Source organism: Talpa occidentalis, unplaced genomic scaffold (genome assembly GCF_014898055.3).
Source record: "Talpa occidentalis isolate TD23 unplaced genomic scaffold, MPIMG_talOcc4v2.1 talOcc4.2, whole genome shotgun sequence".
In the NCBI taxonomy this organism is placed as follows: domain Eukaryota; kingdom Metazoa; phylum Chordata; class Mammalia; order Eulipotyphla; family Talpidae; genus Talpa; species Talpa occidentalis.
This window is the reverse complement of record NW_023602073.1, coordinates 117,929,362-117,952,255: the sequence shown is the minus strand read 5'-3', so window position 1 is coordinate 117,952,255 and position 22,894 is coordinate 117,929,362. Positions and strand designations below refer to the sequence as shown.

Here is a 22,894-nt window from a genome sequence, read left to right as displayed (position 1 = left end):
GCGCCATGTGGGTAGCTCCCTGGCTGGCTGGGGATCAAATTCATGCTGCAGAGGCTGCAGACATCTTCATAGGTTGTATCTTAACCCCTTGCACCACCAGGGAAGCCCTCTTTCTTGTTTCTTGATGTGAGCCTCTGTTGCTATGTACTTTCCTCTTATTACTGCTTTTGCTGTGTCCCATATATTCTGAAAAGTTGTGTTCTCATTGTTGTTCATCTCTAGATTTTTTTTTTATTTCTTCTTTGATCTCCTTATTAATCCAGTGGTCTTCCAGTATTGTGGGTTTCAATCTCCATGAAGTAGGAGGGTTCCTTCTTTCTTTTCATGGTTTATTTCTAGTTTAATGCCTTTATGATCAGAGAAGGTAATTGGTATGATTTTGATCTTAATGTATCTGTTGAGATTTGTCTTGTGACCCAATATGTGATCAATCCTAAAGTATGACCTGTGTGCACTTGAGGGAAATGTGTACTCAGATTTTTTGGGGTAAGTGTCCTATAGGTGTCTGTTAAGCCCATGAGGTCTAGGTCCTTTTTTGGAGCTCTAGAGTCCTTGCTTATATTTTGTCTCATTGATCTGTCCATTGGTGAGAGAGGGGTGATAAAGCCTCCTACTACATATGTATTTTCTCTATTGTCCTTTTCGGGGCTGATAATAATTGTCTGATATATTTTGGTGCTCCTGCATTTGGGGAGTATATGTTGATGAGTGTTATGTCTTCCTGATATATTGATCTCCTTAGATTAAGGGGTTAATCTTTACATAGTGACCGTCTATGTCTCTTTTTACTTTTTTTATTTTGAAGTCCAATTTACCTGATATAGGTATAGCTGTTACTGCCTTCTTTTTTGGTCCATTTGCTTATAAGATTGTTTTCCAGCTTTACACTTTCAATCTGTGCTTGTCTTTTTTTTTTTTTTTTTTTAAAGATTTATTTATTTATTTATACAAGCACTGGGTACAGTCAGAAGCGCGGGAGGGTGAGAGAATTCACCAGAGCCAGAGCAGGGAACAGAACAGGCAGACTGATGAAATACACTGCTGAGGGGAGCAGCAGGCGCAGCAGGAGAGGTCTGCACGTCATGTGGGACCCTCGCTGGCAGCCAGGGATCAAACTGGTGCTGCAGAGGCCGCAGGCAGCTTTGCAGCCCAGCGCTCAATTGCTGTACCACCAAGGGAGGCCCTCTAGTTGTATGTTTTTGCCTTAAATTTTAAATAGAAAATTTATTCCATTTACATTTATTGGCTGCTAAGAGCTATCTAAGGAAAGGCAGAAAGAAAGAAATAGGGAGTACTTAATAAAGACTGAAAGCAGTTGTTTTAGAAAAATTTTGAAGTGTACTGTCTTCATATAGTGATGAATCTCAATACCCTTACAAATGACACCCTAAAAACAAATAGCTAAACTATGAATTTGGGTCATAAATTAATGAATGCCAGAATCATAATAGGACATAAAGAGAAGCTAGTGATCATAAAATGTCAGGTGGCAAATAACCATATTTTCCTATGAAATGTTATTTGGATTCATCTTGGATGATAAAGTATTAGGCCAAACAGATAATCTTACCATTATGGTATTTTTAAATATTTTTATGGCATTTAAGTTGCGAATTTTCTTCTGGACCTGTTTTTTTTTTTTTTGAATTAATTTATTTATTTATACAAGCACTGGTACAGTCAGAAGCGCGGGAGGGTGAGAGAATTCACCAGAGCCAGAGCGGGGAACAGAACAGGCAGAGTGACGAAATACACTGCTGAGGGGAGCAGGGGGTGGCAGGAGAGGTCTGCGCGCCATGTGGGACTTTCCTCCGGTGGCCGGGGAGCAGCCAGGGATCTAACCGGCGCCGCAGAGGCTGTGGGCAGCTTGGCAGCCCAGCGCTCAACTGCTGTGCCACCAGGGGAGGCGCTGGACCTAAGTTTTTAAAGCACTTGTATAGTTCTTTATTTTGTTAAAATGAAAATCATTTGGATTTTTTATTATGAGATATTATAGAATACACACTGCCTAACAGATAGATCAGTAAATATCAATATTTGTGAATGAAAATATTTGCTGAATGAATTTTGAGGCATTGTCTCTTCTTATTTGAGGGGTGGGGATTGTCATAGAAGATGCTGACTAGACTAGCATGATTTTCTTTTTAAGGTCCATTCAGTATCCTAAATCAACCAAAAGCATATTTCAGCCATTTGCTCCCTCACTGTAAGGGAGCCAGGGGTTTTAAAGAAGCCTGATCAATCCTGTTTATTAGATCTAGTTATTACTATCAAGAGGATAGTTATCAGGTCTGTAAATACTTTCATTCATTAAAAGAAATTTCCTTTTTTTTGTTGCTCTTGCTATAACTGAAATTCCTGAATAGGAGTAATTTTATAGCTCTCATTACTTATTACTAGCTTGGTCTCCTGAAAAATTAGAACTAGATTCCAGCAACATCAGTTATATTTGCATGTTTTTATAATTTAGGAAACATTTATTGATTGCATAACTTTTAGGTGCTAGAGATACTTCAACAAAATGTTAAGGAACTTACAGTCAAAAGTGGCTGTTATGACTTGGTGATAAATACAATATATAGAGTTCAGAGGAGAAAGTGATTCTCCAGTTCATAAAAGCACTGGAGAAAGTAATTGGAGAATTAAAAAATGGGAGATGGTCTTTGAAAGGTGGGTATAAATTTGCCAGATACAGAATGATGAAAAAAGGAACATGGGTATGAGGAATAACTTCAATGTCTTCTTATTGGTGTAAGGCTTCAATATCTCGGTGAGCCATGAAAGTTCACTGTTGCTATGCCAATGTCTACACTCAGAACTATTGGCAGTTTGGGGCCAGATAATTCTCTAGAATGGTTAGAATATCCCTGTACGCTACACACTAGATAATAGTAGTGTGGACCATCCCTTCTCCATTTCTAGTTTCCAAAAATATTTCCAGATACTGCCAAATACTCTCTCAGGACAAAATTAACCCTGGTTGAGAACTGTTGCACTTGACCATAGAATAGATGTGGGACTTGTGAAGAAGTACAGTAGAAGGCATATTTGAAGCTAAAATTATGAGGGATTCCTGTGCTGTAACATAGACTGGATTATATTCTTATGGTGGAGTGGTAGTAACAAAGCCACCACACTCTTAGATGATCTTAGAAAAAGACCTCCAGAAAAAGACCTCCAATAGCAATAAGAAGATGAATTGTGTGGGGAGCAATTTGGTGATTAGAGTTGATAGATGACTTAAGATGCTATTGCATTTGTCCAAGCAAGAAATTATTTTATCCTGACTAGGAAAGTAAAACAGGAAGTAGAGAGGATTATTAAAAAACAAAAATTCATGGGACTTGATGTGATGAGTAGTAGAAAGTGAGTCCAGTATCTAGTTTAGGTAGTTGAAGAGATAGTGATGCCACTATTTGAAGGTAGAAAGGAGAAAAAAATACTCCGTAATGGCAAACATTGAATTATTTTAATAGGCTAACTCAGGGATTTTTATAAGACATCTCCACTGGAACGAAGTAGAAAGTTCAGGCTTGGAGCTAATGATCAGGCAATCCTTGAAGGCATTTTAGTCAAAGAGCTCACCCAAAAGTACCTAATGAGAATAAAGCTGGTAATAAAGAAAAGCACCAATATGGAATTAATTGAGGTAGGCAAAGAGATTGAGGAAGAGAAATCAGGAGTTTGAGAACAAGGATTAATGAACATCAGAAAACCATCAAAACAAATACAAGAGTACATGTAGCACAGTGCACACAGTGATTCAAAGTCAGAGTATGAGACTTGAAAAGATTATGTGATCAAAAGTTCTCTGGGGAAAATTTCAGTAGAGAAGTAGGATAAAAGGCAATTAATAGATTTCATCTGAATAATGGTAGATGACACTGCTCTTTAAAGGCTATCTAAATGAAAGAGGAGAGATAAATCAAGTTAAGTTTCTTCTTTAACCTTATATCAAAAAAAGTTCCAAATGGGCTAAGGATTGAAATGTAATATCAAATCATAATATGAATTTAAATAAAATATGAAAATACAGATGACAAGCTGTAGGAGCAAGAAGGTCTTTTGAAAATGGATGACAAAATGAATTAAAAACCCTAATATATGTACAGTCAAAACTTCTATATATCAAAATACACCATAAGTAAAATTATGAGGGAGGAAAAACTAGGAAACATGGAGTAAGTGATTTTAAAATTGTATGAGTAACAAAAATCCATGTCTTTTTATACCTCAAGGACATTTATAAATGTCCTTGCAGATACCCTAATTTTTTAATGGCTTAAAGAACGTGAAAAACAATTTGCACATCACTGTAATTTAAAAACTGGAAATGAAATCAATGAAATGCCATTTCCATTACCATAAATTAGTAGTAATAAAAAAATTGAGACTTTGGAGTGTTAAGAAAGAAAAAAAAAGCACTCAAAAGTTACTGATGGTAATATAAAATCACATATTTTTCCCAGAAAGAAATTTAGCAATAGGTATGAAAGTCTTAATGATGGGCATGTACTTGAACTTGTACATTTCTGTATATTTTACCTAAGCAAATAATTAAGGATCATTGACAAAATGTCAGCACTGTTTACAGTAGAAGACATTTAGAAACCTAGATTTCCAGAGAATTCTGCCTAGAGGAAGAGGATTCTTTTTCCATTTCACACAGAAGCAGATCTTGTGCTTCTGTTCATGTTCTGAACTGCTTCTAGAGGAGAAGGTGACTGCCTTTTTCTGCTTAGAAGTGTAATATGACCTTGCCTGATACACAACAGGTCAAAAAAGTGAAGGCATGGATGTTCCTTTCAGGAGTTAAATGCCTACAGATTAGAGGTAGTGCTAGTAATAGCAAAGATTTTTCTCCTATTGACTTGTTCAATAAATAATGAACAACTGTTAAGTACCAAAGCACTGTGTTAGGCGTTATGGTTATGGTGGTGAATAAGTGTGATATGATTCCTTCTATCATGGAGAAATAGATAAGGAAACAAATAATTATAAGTCTGAGCCATATTGCTCAATGGTGATAAGTGATTTGCCAGAAGAATTAACTAAAAAATTTATGCAGTGGTCTGAGGCATGAGTATTTCTAGGAATTAGAGGGATGCCAATAGAGGTGGAGAATGATAGCAGCTATACTTGATATTTATTTAGTTCTTAAACCCCAGGCATTGTTTTATAGTCTTTCCTTTATATACTGTTCATTCCTTTATTTCTCACAATAACCCTATACAGTAAATGCTAGTTACTAAGTCACAAAAAAGTCCTGTGACTTGCCCAAGTCACATAGTAAGTGGGTAATAACAAAATTCCAATCTAGGGGGTAATAACTCAATTCTTAACCACAGTGGCACTCTTTGTGTCAATGACTGTGAAGATCAAAAAAGGAAATCACTAGAGTTGGACTGTGCCTTGGAGGCCTTGTGGTTGTCATGAAAAAGGATCTTTTTGGTCTTTTCAAAAAAACAGTTAAGTTTGTCATGATTATTTGTGTTTCCTTTACATTATCAAGAAAGATCTATTTAGTAAAACTATAAGAAAAAAAAGAATTTTAAGATAACTAATTTTATTCTTTTGCTAATCCATTACTAGGAGGTGTATTAAAATATTCTGTTAAGGGGTTAAGCACCCCACTGTGAAGCAATTCACAGCCCTGGCCTGCAACCCACATGCAAAGCAGACCTCTCCTGTCTAGCTCCCCTCATCAGTGTGTTTCAGTCAGTCTATTCTGTTCCATTCCCCGCTCTGTCTCTGCTGAATCCTCTCACCCCCTGCATCTCTGGCCTGTACCCCAGCTCTTGTATGCATAAATAAATAAATCTTTGTAAAAAAAATATTCCATTTGTTTGCAGATTGGTCGTCTCCAAGACCTGGTAAGGAAAAGTGAACAAGGTCTTGGCTCTGCAGAGGGACTCATTGCTAGTCTTCAGGACTCTCAAGAAAGACTTCAAAATGAGCTGGACTTGACTAAAGGCAGGCTGAAGGATACTAAGGATGCTTTATTAAATGTTGAGGTAATATAATAATCTGCTATAATCTAAACATCAACAAGGTAAAAATACAATTTAATTCCTTTACTTACAAAGTTTATACTGTAAACATTGCATTGTTTGTAATTAGTGTATTCGTTTCCTAGGTCTGCTGTAACACAAAATAACAGAAATTTATTATTTTATAGTTCTGCAGACTGGAAGCTTAAAATCAAGGTGTTATTGGGACTATTCTCCCTTGAAAATTTCTAAGGGAGGATCCCTCCTTGCTTTTTGCAGTTTCTGGGGAACCCTGGAATTCCTTGGCCATTGGCTGCATAACTTCAGTATTTTCCTGTTTTTATATGTATTTCTTCCTGTTTCCTCACATCTTTAACAGGAATACTAGCCATATTAAGTATAACTTCTCCAGTATGGCCTCATCTTAACTAATTACATCTGCACTGACCCAAATTCCAAATAAGGTTGCATTCTGACATACTGTGGGTGAAGGAGGGCTGGTGTTAGTACATCCACATATCTTTCAGCCCATAGCAATTACTATGCACAATTATTTTACTGGTCAGAGTTCAAACTCTGACTAAGTGGTTGTTTGTAACCTACATGTTTCAGGGAGATTCCTTCTTTCCAGTCTCATCAAACAGTAAATAGATTTTTATAGATTGCCTTAGAAAGTAGAAAAGAGAATCTATACAACTATAAAAATAGTTACCAAGGAATCTTACATTTTCTTTAAGAGTAGTGATATTTAAAATGTGGACTCTGAATTGATTGGCTATGAATTCTGGACCTATCACTGTGGCACTTTATTCTATGCCTTGATTTTCTCATATGTATGTTGCAAGTGGGGTAGGGAATAACAGCATAATTTATACCACTGTTGTAACAAATAAGGGATACCATTTATAGCACAGTGCTTAGCAAAATAAGTACTAGGTAAACATTACTGTTTATTATTATTTCAAATTTTTTTTAAAATTTATAATTGGTAACATTTCAAAAACATGTAAATAAGGGCACTTTAATGGATGTACCTTTAGAATAGTGTATGTTTAATTCTCTACATTGCATATAAAAATAATTATACTTTGTACTTTGAATACTAACTACATTCTATTTAAAATTCTGTGGCAAAATAAAAAGATTATTTCATTCTTGAAACTTTCTGTTTATCTGTCTCTAATGGCTATGTAACATGATAGTGTTAATATTTAACTAGGAATAGGGCCTCCCTGCTGGTGCAGGGGGTTAAGACTCTGCACTATAAAGCAATCCACAGCCACTGCAACACCAGTTCAATCCCCAGCCAGGGAAGTGACCCACATGGCAGACCTCTTCTGTCTCCCTGCTGCTCCCTCAGTGGTGTATTTCAATCTACCTGCTCTGCTTCCCACTCTGTCTCTGGTGAATCCTTTCACTCCCCCTGCACATCTGGCCTGTACCCCAGTTCTTGTATGCGTAAATAAATAAAATATTTAAAAAATATTTAACTAGGAATATGTTAGAATTTAGAGCTATTATAATATACAACTTGACATATTTAATTTCTGTGATACCAAACATATTGGCTATAACTTCAACGTAGAATTTTTGGCATAAAGTTAAAATATATGAGTGAAACTGTGTTAAGATTTTTTAACCTAGTGTCAAGAATAATAAGAAGGTGATTTTTAAAATAGTTGAAATATTTCTAACATGGTAGAATACAGACTGTTGATCAGGTGTCATGGTGGCTACAAGTTCCTGGCTTATGGTGCACACCCAATTCCGCCTTCAGGGCATTTTGTACTGGTTGCCTTTTTAAGCTTGTACTGGGTATACTGGCAGTGAGAATCAGTCTTATGGATTCAGTTTCAAAACCCTGTTCTGCCGGACAATTTTAATTAAGAAAATATTGATATTCCATGGTTTACACAACTCTGGTAAGCTGCATAAAATCAAGTGTTTTCTTTAACTCTTTTCCCTCCCAATAATGTCAAATAAAGTGTTTCATGTTCAGTATAAGAAATACTTTTTTAAGTAATTGTATTCCATTTGATGCTGCGTATAGTGGGGGAAAGAAAAAGAGTTCCTCACAGCTGAATACTTTTGAAAGGGACACTTGACTAAAATGACAGAATTCACTTTTCAGAACTTACTGCTGAATTCACTTTTCAGTACTTACTCCTGAATTCACTTTTCAGTACTTACTGCTTAATAGCCAGGCCAACAATGTAGAATGGCAATTTCAACATTGATTTGCTTCCTTCCTTTTAATCTGGATATACCCTTCAATAGCTCCTACAACAAATGCTTTAGCAAAGGAGTGATCCATCCATTCTTCTCTTGTACCCTAAGAGCAGCTTCATTGCTGCTAGGGACCAGTGGTTGACATTGCTATCCAAACAAGTCACCTCCAGCCTCAGGCTCTAAGGAGTCATTTGATTTATGCCAATCTACAGGGATTTCATGTATCTATATATCATAGTACCATTACAAAATGGACCAATAGTTTAAAGTTAGTTTATACAGATAGTAGCCTAACTTTCTCATAATTATTTTAATCATGTCAGTGGGGTAAAGCTACAATGCTTAATCTTTGAATAAAAAGCATACTTTTAAACATGAATAGGAATAAATATGAATAATATCTCTCTATGTATAATGAGTGTACAAGTGAAAATAATTGAAGAATTGTTAGATTCCCATAATATGGAAAGTTAAGTTATAATTATGCTGACTTAAAAAATTTAAAATAATTTGTGAAGTTATAAGCCTTAATAAAATATAGTTTGCACAAGGATATTTAAAACGTAAAATGTGTACCATGTGATTTATTGTCAGAAAGTCTTGAATAATCATCATAGTGGCACTGCCAATTATTGTACTGTAATATTGTGTTATAAACACTCTGCTTATTTGAAATAACTAGCAGTGACTTTGTTTTTGAAGACTATAGACTTCAGTGAAAAGCACTTTTTCTGCAGGGTGAGCTGGAACAAGAAAGGCAGCAGCATGAAGAAACACTTGCTGCCATGAAGGAGGAGGAGAAACTCAGAGTGGACAAAATGGCCCATGACTTAGAAAGAAAATGGACAGAAAATCTTAGGTACATTTTTCACTTTGTAATATAACCCACACAAATGTACAAACAACCTACACAGTTGTTCCATTCTGTGGCATATATTATGTTATTGTTAAAGATATAGCAATAGAATTTTAAATAAATATTCCCATCATTAGATGTAGTAGAAAAGCAGGAATTTTAATGTTTAAATACAGGTTACTTTTTTCTGATTTCATTTCCTTGAATATAAAATAGAGTACTATCCTGAAGTTGGAAGACTTATTTTTTCTAATACCTATTTTGCAGTGATAAGTCAATGACCTTGGGTGAGTTACTAGCATACTTTATAGTGCTGAACTATAAAATAATCAACCATTATTCTGAGTTGGCTTATAAAGGAGGATTGATTAAATACAGAAAGCCTGAAGCTACATGCACTATTTCAGTACTACATTCATTGAGAGATACTCTATCTTTATAAATGCATTTTATTTTAGACAAGAGTGTTCTAAGCTTCATGAAGAGTTGAGGCTTCAACATGAAGAGGATAAGAAGTCAGCAATGTCTCAACTTTTGCAGTTAAAAGAGAGAGAGAAAAATGCAGCCAGGGATTCATGGCAGAAGAAAGTAGAAGATCTCCTAAACCAGGTAATTGGTTGTTTGTATTCAATTATGACTTTCATTTTCCTTTACAAGTTTCTTATAAAACTCTGTGGTATTTCATTATTTTTCATAAGGCAAACTTGAAATTTTTAAAATGTGTATAATCAAGGAGACATTCATAAACTGAAGAAACATTGTGCTAAATAATTGCTATATTGATATAGTCATTCCTAATACTGAGAATTGATGTTTGGTTTAATATTTGAACTGAAGACATTAGAGATTTTAAAGGGAAAAGTTACCTACATATTAAAAGTATAAAATCTTTCTTCAAATCATTTGAAAGAATTAGATAATATCTGGGCAATGGACATCCTTATTGCCTAAAAGCACTTGCCAGAAATTAGCAGTGTACTTTTTTCTCACCAAAAGGATGTTCCCTGTTATGCTTCAAAATGATGTAAAAGAAAGGTGGTGGTATTCCTAAATGTATTTTATGTCATGTGCACTTTTTCCAGAGCATTGGTAACTATAATTAAAAGAATCTGCACATTTTCACAACTTTTAAATTCATGAATCCCTAGCATTCTTCTGCAAAGACAGTAATTAAATAGGACTGACTGCATGAGTCATCAGTTGATAAGCAAGTGCAGAACTTGGGCAAGAGCAGCTCAGTAATTTAGTGTTAGAAATCCACTATTATCTTTCTATTTGTGATCATGATGAATTTCAGAATAAACAGTATAGGCTTTTTGTAAGACAATTTGTTACATAGGTGCATATATGCAGTATTTTTCGAGAGTACTTGGGGTGTGCCAGTACTGAGAAAGGGGAGTATACATGTGTAGATATTTGTGAGCTTTTGTGACTAAATTTGAAATCTTTGAAACTCAAATGAAATTAAGAACAAAGAAACAATTCTGTCTAGAAGTTGGGCACTACATTAGCATTTATTAATTACTTTCTGTTCACTGAGTTTATATTTCTGCTTAGGACCTAGAAGGACAGAATTTACTGAGTGGAGTGGTATTATTCTTCTATGTTCTGAATTTAGAAAGATTTACTTAGTTCAATTATATAGTAAAAAATGAAAAACACCCCTAAAAAATCTGCCTTGTTTTTCAATTAGAAATTATTAAACATAGAAATATTTTGTTAGATTTGGCACTGTAATGAAAGCCTGAACTCTCCTACCTATTTTCTATTAAATTATTTTATTCATTATTCATTTAATCATAAAATTGTCAGATTTCATCCATGTTTCTATGAAATTTTTTTTCTTGGATGTATGTTTCTTATTGTCTGTTCCTGAAAGAACATGATTCTTTGCATCTTGTAGTTCTGTGCATTATAAAATATTACATTAGCTCTAGTTATTGCAAATCTTACATCAAAAATATTTTAATCAATTTTTAAGGCAGATAACACCATAAACATTAACAAGGAATTAATTGCCTTCAATGGTAAAACTATTCTATGATGCTCTGTGCTATCAGACCATTTCCAAAATTACAGTATCTTCCTTTCTGCTTATTTCTAAAATGCATAGCATATGCACCTTACCACAGAGAAACAGGCAAATAACTGCTGCACTTCAGGATAGTCAGTACCTGAAGAAAGTTAACAGAATACTTGTGCAAAGGATTCCACATTAAAGTGATACTATGTTATTAAGGTTTCACTCTATCCAGACATAAGAGATGACAAAAATTGTACAAAGACTCTTGGTCTTTTTAATGGAACTTTGTTATGGACAAAAGATTCTTCCTTGACTCTTTGATTTTTTTTAATATTTATTTTTTATTTATACAATAGCTGTGGTACAGGCCAGAGGTGCGGGAGGGTGAGAGGATTCACCAGAGATAGAGTGGGGAGCAAAACAGGCAGATGAACCAAAAGCACTGCTGAGGGGAGCAGTGGGCGAGACAGGAGAGGTCTGCCATGCCATGTGGGAATCTCCCTGGCCGGCTGGGAATCAAACCCACGCTGCAGAGGCTGTGGACAGCTTCACAGCGCTGTGCTCAACCCACTGTGCCACCGGGGAGGCCCCGACTCTTTGCTTCTTATTCTCTTGACTCTTTTGGATGGATTCTTGATACCCACGCTACCACTTCCCACATGCCTGGCTCTTGATAAGCTCTGTTTCCTCTACTCTTCACTCCAGCCCTAACCTCTACAACGGTTTCACTCTTGTTACCTCTTATTGTCCTTACTAATCCTTGTCACTCACACAGCCAGGACCCTTCCATGCCCTAGTCCCCTCCATGCCCTAGTCCCCTGCTACCCCCACTACCCCACCACGATACTTAGAGAAAATATACCTGGTTCAGGATATGGGGTATTAAGGGAGTAAGAATTGAAGGAGATGACCAGGCCTTAGGCAGAAACACACATTATGAAAACTAGCAGAGGGTCTGCATTTTCACATATTTTAACTTATTTTATGGGAACTGAACATGAATCTTTTCTTTGGTGCATTAGTTAGTCTATATTTCATCCTAATTAAAGCAGAGAAAACATAAAATAATCTATCATTCCTGTGAATTGGAACTATTTAGAGCTAATTTGATTTAAATTATATTTCTTGGCTGACTTACCAAAAAATTGGGCATAGAACAGCGTAGGAATTTCACTTTTCTTGAATTAGATGATTTTTTATTTTATGAAAATTTTCAAAAACTCCAGTAAGAATCTAATTTCATATCTTTTAGTTTTCGTTTAATATTTTATTGTGTTCTTTTTTCTGTCTGACAATTATAATTAGTCTAACTAATTATGCTTCCTGGGTTAACCAATTTATATTTCAATTCCTTTAAAGCAAAAGAACTACATTCTTATTCTTCAGCTTTGTCTTAATATAGTCCTCTGTGACCATATTTTCTATTTGTGTTCCTAAAATGTCACCTTCTATTCCTTTATTTTTCCTTTCTCAAGACAGATTTTATTTTCAGTCCATTATAATGACTTATTATTCCAATGCCTCATTTAAAACAGTAGACTGAGAAATATGAGAGACTTACAAATCATTCAGACATATTGCAGAATTTTATGGTTTGGGTCTGGACTCTTCATTTTGAACTTTGAGGCCCTAAGATCATTTAGCTGATTATAGCCATATTTAAGACACAGTATTCATTCTCTACAAATTTATAATTTAGTAAGAAGAAGATTTGTATGTAGATGCCTACAATAAGTCACTATATATTAAATGGCTTTATAATGATCTGCACAGTTTGTACTATAGGAACAATGATGTGCTGTAACGGGCTCCTACCAGCATGCTTTGCACGACTTCCCACCTTCATATTCAGCAAAGTCATATTTATGATTGGGAGTTACCCAACATGGGAGTATTTATAGCACATATACCAGCAACTACTACATATCAGGCCTGTGTTGTTCAAAGCTGTTAAACATTCATGAACATAACATTGGGAAGGAGTATGAATAGAGTAGAGAGGAGTGATACAGCCAGTTTGACTGGGAAAGATTTCTTGAGTTCAGCTTTAGTGGACTCTTGTGTAGAGTGAAGGATGAACACAAGTATTTTTTATTAACTCAACAAGTGTATTATTGAACATATTCTTATCTCCCAGGCACTCTGAGGAATGCAGATGAACAAGAGGTGGGGACAGTTGGAGAGAGGAGTCATTGTGGAAAATGTTGACTTTCAGATTTAGGAGTTCAGAGTTTACTTAGGAAGCGGTAAGATTCTGCCAAAGATTTATGGATAGGGTAATAACATGCTGCAAGTTTATTTTAGGGAGCTTAATATGATTGTGCTCTTGAAGTCAGGGTAAAATGGGGACTGCTCAATACAAATATCTAAATTAAAATGCTTGGAACAGAACTCCTACATATACATCACATACCCAGCAAGGACCCTTGAACCAAGTCAGACTGCTCCTCCTAGATATTGCCATGCTTTCACTTCTCAGTCATCCTGGCTCTTTTCTCTCACACAGTACAGTCTTTCCTACTGCCCTGTCTGCAGAGTACACTCAGGCTCTGCCTACTTCTCACCACTTCCTCCACTAACACTTTCAAGCCACTAGCAGTTCCCTCTTGTACTTTAGCTGGAACTGACCTATATTCTCCCTGCTTCCCCTCTTGTCCACATACATATTGTTTTCCAACCAACCAAAGCGGTATTTTAAGTTGGATCATGTTATTCTCCTGCTTCAAACACTTCAGTCACCTTTCTTCCTATCACCTCTAGAATAGAGTCCACACTCTTGCTATGGATTGTGGTAGCTTTGGCTGCATTGCCAACATCTCCTGCTCCTTGCTCCTCCTACAGCCATGCTGTACTACTTGAAGTTCTTGAAACACATACCAAATTTAATTCATCTCAGAGCCTTAGCATCTGCCAGACCCTCCACATAAAGCCTACTTTTCCCAGGTCTAAATGACTTTCCTACATTCCATTCAATTCTCTGTTTAAATCTTAACTCCTTAAAAAGATCTTCATTACCTATTTCTCTAAAATAGCAGCCTCTCTCACTGTCTGCCCCCTTATTTTGCTTTGTGCTTTTTCAAAATAATATTACAGGGAATCAATTGATTCTCTCTCCTAATCTAACTTAGTTCTTTCTATGAGAACTGGATCATTTTCTATATTATTCATGATTTCAACCCCAGCAGATCAAATTGTGCCTGACAGGCACTAAACTCCCAGTAGTTGTTGAATAGAGTGAACAAAAACAGAAGCACAGTGACCAAAGAGGAAGTTGTCAAAAATATGATGCACAAATAATTCCATTCAATTAGGACCTGAATTTAACTCATTTCACTGAGAATACAAGAGAAAACATAAAGAAACAAATCATGTAATTTGATGTAATACTTTGGCAAAGAAAAAGGAAATGTTAAAGTTGACTCAGAATTTGAAGCCAGGATATTGAAAATTACATCATCTGAGTAAGGGAGGGCATGATGACCTTCTAATTTGAGGGGGTTGAGATGATAAAATTGGCTTTGGATGTATTGATTTTACTTTAGGATTTTTCACACTCAAAAAGAAAGAGCAAAAAGATGAGTAAGATATAGAGCACTAAAATAAATGCTCTTGATCAAGAACAATTGAAAATCATTTTCTTATTAAGCCATGACTGTTACAAACCGCTTTCTGATTTCTAAACTAGTGTTGTCTAATATAGTAGCTGCTGGCCACGTATGACTAATTGAGCACCTGGAGTGAGTTTCATCCAAATTGAGATGTTGGTGTAAATTATGCACTGAGTTTTAAAAACTTAGTACAAAAAAAATATGGAATGTCTAACTAAGATTGTTTAAAATATAATTACATATTGAGATGACAGTGTTTTACATAATTGAATTAAAAAATATGACTAAAAATAATTATGGCCTTTTTGTTTTTTAAGTATAGCTACTGAAAAAAATAAAACTACACATGTGATTTTTATTAAGATCTACGTAGCACTGGTCTGCACTATTTAGATGACAGAACTTTTGGGTAAATTTGGTACTAGCGGTCAGTACTCATTCTGCTAACTCCATCACTTTTTTTCCCTTCCCATCACCATCCTTTTAGATTTTCCCCTTCCCTACTTCCCTCTTAACCTTAGAAACCTCACTTTCCTTGAATGCCTTCCATTTTGCTATAAAAGGCAATACTTCGTCTTTCCTTATGGTTGAATAATATTCCATTGTGTGGATATGCCACTTCTTCTTGATCCAGTCCTCTATCAGTCAGCAACATTTTGCATGCCTGAACTATTTTAAATAATGCTGCAGTAAGTGTTGTAGAGGACATAGTTTTTGAGTTGATGGTTTCATGTTCTTTGATTTTTAACAATATGGCATTTTGGTCAGAAGAGAACTTGGTATGATTTCAGTCTTTGTAGTCTTATTTGACAATTAACTTGCGTACCAACATTTGGTCTCTTCTTAAAAATGTTCCATGTAACCATTTTCTGGTGGAGTATTCTGTAGATGTCTGTTAGGCCTGTTTGTTCTAGCTCCTATTTAAGGCTATTGTTTGCTTTTTAATTTTCTGTTTTATTGATATGTTCAGAGTAACAAGTGGAGTATTAAAACCCTTCATTATTTTATTGTAACTCTTTAGTTCTATTAATAATTGCCTCGTGTATGTTGGTGATCCATCACTTGGTACATATATACTTGTAAACGTTGTTGCTTCCTGTTCGGTCTTTGATTACATTTCTATCTCTCATTACTCTTTTGATGTAAGTAGAACTATTTCTCACTTTTTTTTTGATTGTCATTTGCTTGTAGGATTATCTTCCAGTCTTTAAGTCTGCGCTGGTCTTTGTCAAAAAGATTCATTTCCTGTAAACTGTAGAGTGTTGGATTTTGCTTTTAAATCCATTCAGCCACTTTATAACTTTTAATTGGTAAAGTTAAGCCTTTGACATTAAAAATGATTACTGAGATATACTTATTGCCATTTTATTTTTTTAAATGTTTATCTTTGTCTTTCTATATTGACATCTTTCTTTTTTATATTTTTTAGTTTCCATTTCTTTTTTTTTTTTTTTAACTTTTTTTTTTTTTAGAGGCATGTTTTTATTTATTTATTTGTTTATACATGCACTGGGTACAGTCAGAGCACAGGAGGGTGAGAGAATTCACCAGAGCCAGAGCAGGGAGCAGAGCAGGTAGACAGACCAAAGACACTGCTGAGGGTAGTAGCGGGCGGCAGGAGAGGTCTGCACGCCATGTGGGACCCTCCTCTGGTGGCCGGGGAGCAGCCGGGGATCGAACCGGCGCCGCAGAGGCCGTGGGCAGCTTCGCAACCCAGCGCCCTACCGCTGCGCCACCGGGGAGGCCCAAGTTTCCATTTCTATTATCTTATATTCTATACTTGTGACCCATTGGATGGTTTAACCTCAGCTCATTCTGATGTGCCATATTTTAATGCTGTTCTTCTATTTTGCATAATTTAGGTATCTGTTAACTGTTGATTTGTTTTTATTTAAAATAGCCTCTTTAGTACATCTTTCAAGTGTGGCTTGCTATTGATATATTCTTCTAATTTTTTTCAGTGATGCTTCTCATCTTTACTTTGCTTTGAGTGACAGGAAGTAAATTCTAGAAAATCTTTTTCTTCTTAGGGTACTTCAAAATGAGGGATGTTAACTTTGAATCCAGAAAAATGATGGATGTTAACTTTGAATCCAGAAAAATGATGGATGTTAACTTTGAATCTGGGAACTGAAGTAGGGAGAATGAGGAATAATGGATTTTAATTGTCTTTTGTTATACTTCAAATACATCCCTCATTTTCTTAGCAGAGCAAATGTGAGTCCTGCTATTCCCACTCTTTCTAGCAAACTTTTCTCTTCATGTGCTAATTTTTCTACACTCTTACTTCTTTTTCTTTTGACTTCCCTTTTCCTTACCCTAGGCATCACAGAGCACAGGGTTCAGAATAGCTGTCTGATGGTCTGATGTTCTGCATAGCTTTCTGCTCTCCTAATTTCTAGGGAGAGGATTCAGACCTTCAGGGTCAAATTCTCTCATTTCCTTTCACTGTTCAGAGCTTCCTTCTGTCAAGATTGTTGTTTGAGGGGCTGATTATTATTCTAGGTCCCTTTCTGTTCCTCTACCTTATATTATATCTATTCTTCCACTTAAAGTAATATTGTTACTGATTTAAACAAGGTATAAAAAATTGATGAGGGCCTCCCCGGTGGTGCAGCGGTTGAGTGCTGGGTTGCAAAGCTGCCCGCAGCCTCTGCAGCGACGGTTCGATCCCTGGCTGCTCCCGGCCACCGGAGGAGGGTCCCACATGGCATGCAGACCTCTCCTGCCGCCCGCTGCTCCCCTCAGCAGTGTACTTCGGTCCTTCTGCCTGCTCTGCTCCCCGCTCTGGTTCTGGTGAATTCTCTCACCCTCCCGCGCTTCTGACTGTACCCAGTACTTGTATAAATAAATAAATAAATAAATCCTTTAAAAAAAATGATGAAAACCAATCATTGAACATCTCCACAATTTCTATGATGGAATGCTAACAAAAAGTTATTAATTTAAGAACTAGGAGTTAAGGAGCTAGCTGGCATCCAGCAAGATTACTAGTTAGTAAAAGTGGGCTTGCCTCCTTCATGTATTCACAACCAAATTTCACCTAAACTAAGACAAGGAACAGGGAAAGGTAAATGGCTGACTATCACATACATCAAGGGCTGCAACACAGCACAAAGGAAATGGGCAGGAAAAACTGCAATTAAGTTGTGTTTATTGCGATACCAGTACTGTACAAAACACAAGAGCCATAAGGAGCCTCACTGCAGCAATTTACTCCAGGGCATATGCTCCCATCAGAGGCTTTAAAATCAGGGAGCTCTCATGGGGAAGGGAGTACAGTTGTCATACGGGATAGTGGTGTGCCACCGGGAAGCTATAGGAATAAGGGTTCAGAGTGATGATTACTGACTTGAGCCAGAGGCTCCTAAACTAAGAATAATCGGCACCTGAATGGCCAAGATAGATTGGGTCACCTGTGTCTCCTCATAGATGAGGCTATGTGCCTACAATATGTGAAACACTAGCCTACTCCCACCCATGGTCAAAACCGACAACTGAATGCTATCATTTTTCCAACGTTTGAAGCGCCTGGATCTTAGCAGGAACATGTGCCCCAGCGTAAGATTCCTTACTGTGAAAAGCAAAGAGAACCATTCCAGGTTTGTGGCCCTGTCTCAACTGTAAACCCTATCTGATGCTCAGCCATAACCTAGAGGTTTAGGCTGGTGCAACACTATGAGGCATTTTAGCAGAGGACTTTGCTTATAGAAGGGTGTCATTGTTGATCCACCATTAAAGTCTGATATTCACAGTATGGTAGGGAGTTTGAACCCTTGATGCTCATTAGAGGCAACCTTTCGGTGCCCTGTTGTCCAGTTCTTAGCTACTTACTACCTTTTACCTGCACCAGTGCACCAGCCACCTAACCAGGTGCAAAGGCACAGCTCTATGAAATAATAGACACCTAAAGCTCTCAATTTCTAATTAAGCACAACAGTTTTTTAAGTTATTTTTCTGCTTATCCTGAAAGTCTTACTTACCTGAAAGTCTGATTATATTCATCCTTCAAGAATAGAAATCCTGAAGCACATTTAGTGTTGCACTATCAACACCACACTGATAAAGAAATGGGAATCATGGAGCAGGCTGCACAATGCAGGATGCTGCTGAAAGAGCAAGATCCTGGCCTTTTTATCCTTAGAATAATCATACAGCATCAGTGTATGGGGGAGGAGGACAAAGAGAAGAGGAAAGGGTGAAACTAGAAAATGTACTAGGTCATCCATAGTTTCAGGGGTCTTCTACCACCCAGGCACTTCTCATCTGCTTGATAACTCAGTATTATGATTGAAATCAAGCCCTAGATTCCCATCCATGGTTTCAATCTTATCAGCAAGGTGTTCCACTCATCAGCTTCTGAGGTCCCTTGTTGTACCAGGCAATCCTGGTCATAGCTCATGATGCGTACCCTTCCCAGGGTGATCAAGCTTTCTGCTCTTCATTGATTTGAAAGGCACCTTGTAGGGTTGAGCTCCTATACCTGATTGATTGGGCAGACTGACCTTATATAGGAATGCGGGACAGTAGGTAACAAAAATGGTAGCCAAACAGGCCACTTAGAATTATCAGACTCACCATTTAGGAAGTCTTCTCTGTTGAAGTATTTGAGTACTCTAAATCACTTGAAGAGGATCTCTTGAGGCCTTTTTCAGTCATCTCAAAATCTAACATGAAGCTTAAGATGCTTCCAAACAAACTGTTATACAAAGCATCCATTTTTATTAACATGGATCTTGCTCATGCAGAACACTTGCCAAATAATTTTTTTGCATAAAGATATTTAGATTATGCAGTATACTGTGAACACTTTCTTGGGTGATCTCATTCAGTCTTGTGGCTTAAATACCATGTATATGTCAGTGACTTCTAAAAGTTAAATCTTCAGTATTTAACTCTTCTTGGATTCACAATTATTTGGTTGGCTACTAAGCATCTCAAATAGCATGTCTGCCTCAGAAATGTTGATTTCCATTCCCTATCCCCCATTCTAACATCTCCATTTCTTGTCATTGTTTGCTGCTCAAAACAAAAACTGAAGAGTCATATTTGATGATTCTCCTTTTTCAGTCTTATTCTACTCTCAAAACTTACCTCAGCTCCATCTCTTTCCATCTCCTCCTCTTTCCATCTCCTCCACTAAGCACTCTTCCAGGCCACCACTTTGACAGCCTCTTCAACTTCACTTTTCCTTACAACTTTTGATCTTCTTTTTGATGTAAAATTATATCATGCATAATTCTTCCTTAAAATTCTCTCAGGGCACCATAATAATTAAGGCTGTTATTTTGACTCCTTTATTGTCCTACAATAAAGATCTTAGCCATTGGGCCCTCAGGTATCTCCAGTCTCATTGCAGCCTTGCAAACCTTTCCTTACAGATATAAACTGTACAGCCAGTCACTTCTACCTTGGGGTCTTTGTGCTCAGTGACCCTTTTGGCTCTACACCCTTCCCCTAAAGATCTCTTGTTTAGTGGTTGGCTTCTTCACTGACACCTCAAATGATCTTTCATTATTCTCAACCTAATATCACCTCCAGTCACTTCCTAACATCAGTCTTTTCATTTTAAAATCATTTACTGTGAACTTTTTCTTAGTTTTAATATTTTTTTTATTTTACAGCCTTATTCAATTCTTTGTCAGTCTATATTTAAATGATATTTTCTGGGATTATAGTAGTACTCTAATACTTTTCAAGAGAAAATGTGAATCTTCATTTATATTTAACCAATAATGATACTACCACCCTATGGTACTACTTCTGCCTTTTCTGATTACCATATCCATGTCTGTGATGGAAGTCACCTCAGGCCATGGTTTAGGGACCTGCCTGTTTATTTAGATATTTTGATGACTGGCAACAATATGCTGATAGAGGTAATGACATATGAGTTTAGATTCCAAATGCTCAAATATACTTCTAATATATAAAATCCAAAATCTGGATTTCCTAAGGCAAGTCTTGGCATGCCACTCTCTGATCTATTATGTTGTCTAGTTTGCTAATTAGTTCAGGATTCCTAAATGCATATTGTTGTCTGATGATACCTTCAATCATAAAAAATAAAATCTACTTGTAAATATCTTCCCTATATTTTAGATTAATTTCTGGTATTGGGACATCAGTTCTGAGAAAAGCAAAGGTAAAAACCACTCATGTTTGCATAAGTTTTGTGAAATATGGAGAATTTAAGTGACTCAATATATAAAGAATATTATAATTATAAGAAAGCATGAAGAAGAAAGGAAAAGTATAAAATTAGTATAGTATGTAGAAATATATGAGAATATTTAAACTGTGGTTATGGAAAATCAAATAGAAAGTTAATCATTTTTTCTCAACTGATTTTTTCAAGTTTAGTAAACTGTATCATAAACTATATCCTATGTTAGTCTAAGTTATTAGTAAAAAAAAAAAATGTTTTACCAAATAAAAACTATCTCTAATTTATGACACTGCTAGGAATAATCGCATTATGGGAAGGAAAAAAATGATTATGTTCTCTCTAAAAATTGATTAGTAGACAAAGTAAAAAATATTTTATAGAAACTTTACATTTAAATAAATAATATAAATTTAAAATATTATATTTTTGGAAGGCAAAAAAGTGAGGCAATTGAAAATTAATCACATTTTCCCATATATGAGGGTCAGAGGGAGTAGTAGAATTTTCCAGTGATTTAGCACGTAAAATTTTAACAAACTCCTGAAAAAGATGCTAGATCCTAAATAATTTTGCGGAATAGATTCTAGAAATACAATTGAAAGGCTATAAAGGCACTTTTTTTTTTAACCCCAAGTGTTCAATACAAAATCAGATTATTGTTAAGTCTTCACATTTTATTTATTTTTTAATTTATTTATTTATGTATACAAGAACTGGGATACAGGCCAGAGGTGTGGAGGGTGAGAGGATTCACCAGAGACAGAATGGGGAGCAGAACAGGCAGATTGAACAACACTGCTGAGGGGAGCAACGGGCAAGTCAGGAGAGGTCTCCTGCGCCAAGTGGGTAGCTTCTTAGCTGGGGATCAAACTTGTGCTGCAGTGGCTGCAGATAGCTTCATAGGTTGCGTCATAACTCCTTGTGCCACCGGGGAGGCCCAGTCTTCACATTTTAAATGATTATCTCACATCTATTTCTGGTCCCTTAATTTTGTAGTTAATTAAGTTAGTGTTTCAATTTTTATCTACTTATTATAAATCTGAAGAGAAATCTTTCATGAACCTGTACCAGTACTGAGAATAATACTTTGCAGCATTGTATCATAGAGTTTTGGGGGAGGTATTTAGAACAGTAATGTCCATTTTAGGTCCCTCAATAACCATTATCATTTAAACTGAACTCTGATTTATAATCATTAGTCTTTGGTATTTTGCGATAGTAAACCTACCAGCCCACAAACAAGTCAGACACTGTTTTAAGGGACTACTGATACTATGAATGTGGGTCTTAAATTTCTGTTTCTCTAATTTCTTTTTCAGTGCTCTTTTCAAATTATTTTTTCCTTGAACATATTATAATTAATGTTCTGTGTTCTACTCTCCCTTTTTATCCCTTTTTCTTTCACATAGTTGATTTCTGAATGTTTCCCTTTATTCCTGTGATCTTTTCTTCATAGCGGCAGGCTCTGTGTGAAGCTTTGCATAAATCTATCAACAATGTAAGTGAATGGCACTTACAATTTGCACATAATTTGCACTTTTGATTTTGCATAAACATCATCATTACTTTAAAGTTATAACTTATGATGTAAAGAATATACTTTTTGGGATTCAGTTGGACATGTATATGGGTAATAAAAGCTTTTAACTTTTATTTGTGTATGTGCATACATCTACCACATTGTATTAAAGATTTTACATCTCAAACATAAAACTCATTTTAACATTCAGTTTGAAAGATACGGTAATATTTTTGAAAAACTATTAATAGTAGACTATCATAAAAATGGAAATAAATATAAATGTATTTTGTTTGTTAAACTATTTTTTGAAAAGTAATATCAATAGATTTCTTTATTTGAAAGGATTAGATAGTAGTAAAGATTAATAAGATTCATCACATATTTTATATCTTAATGTTTTAATTATTCAACATTTAAAGGAAAATGGAGAAATTCCTAAGAATTGGCCAAGCTATTGTTTTTTATTTATGTATATCAAGTATGCAGGAATTGAGCTT

The 22,894-nt window shown here is 35.9% G+C and overlaps 1 protein-coding gene across 5 annotated transcripts in view; it reads left to right on the top strand.

The window, feature by feature from the left end:
* The window catches only part of FAM184A (family with sequence similarity 184 member A), a 122,715-nt gene that overhangs the window by 67,267 nt on the left and 32,554 nt on the right, over nucleotides 1–22,894 (top strand). For all 5 annotated transcript variants that reach the window (XR_008553338.1, XM_037520313.2, XM_037520314.2 and 2 more), the window contains 3 exons: nucleotides 5,853–6,014; nucleotides 8,957–9,078; nucleotides 9,534–9,684. Coding sequence is in view for 4 of the 5 variants with exons in the window: in XM_037520313.2 (XP_037376210.1) it covers nucleotides 5,853–6,014; nucleotides 8,957–9,078; nucleotides 9,534–9,684 (435 nt within the window). In the remaining variant the exon portion in view is untranslated. The remainder of the gene's footprint in view (nucleotides 1–5,852; nucleotides 6,015–8,956; nucleotides 9,079–9,533; nucleotides 9,685–22,894) is intronic.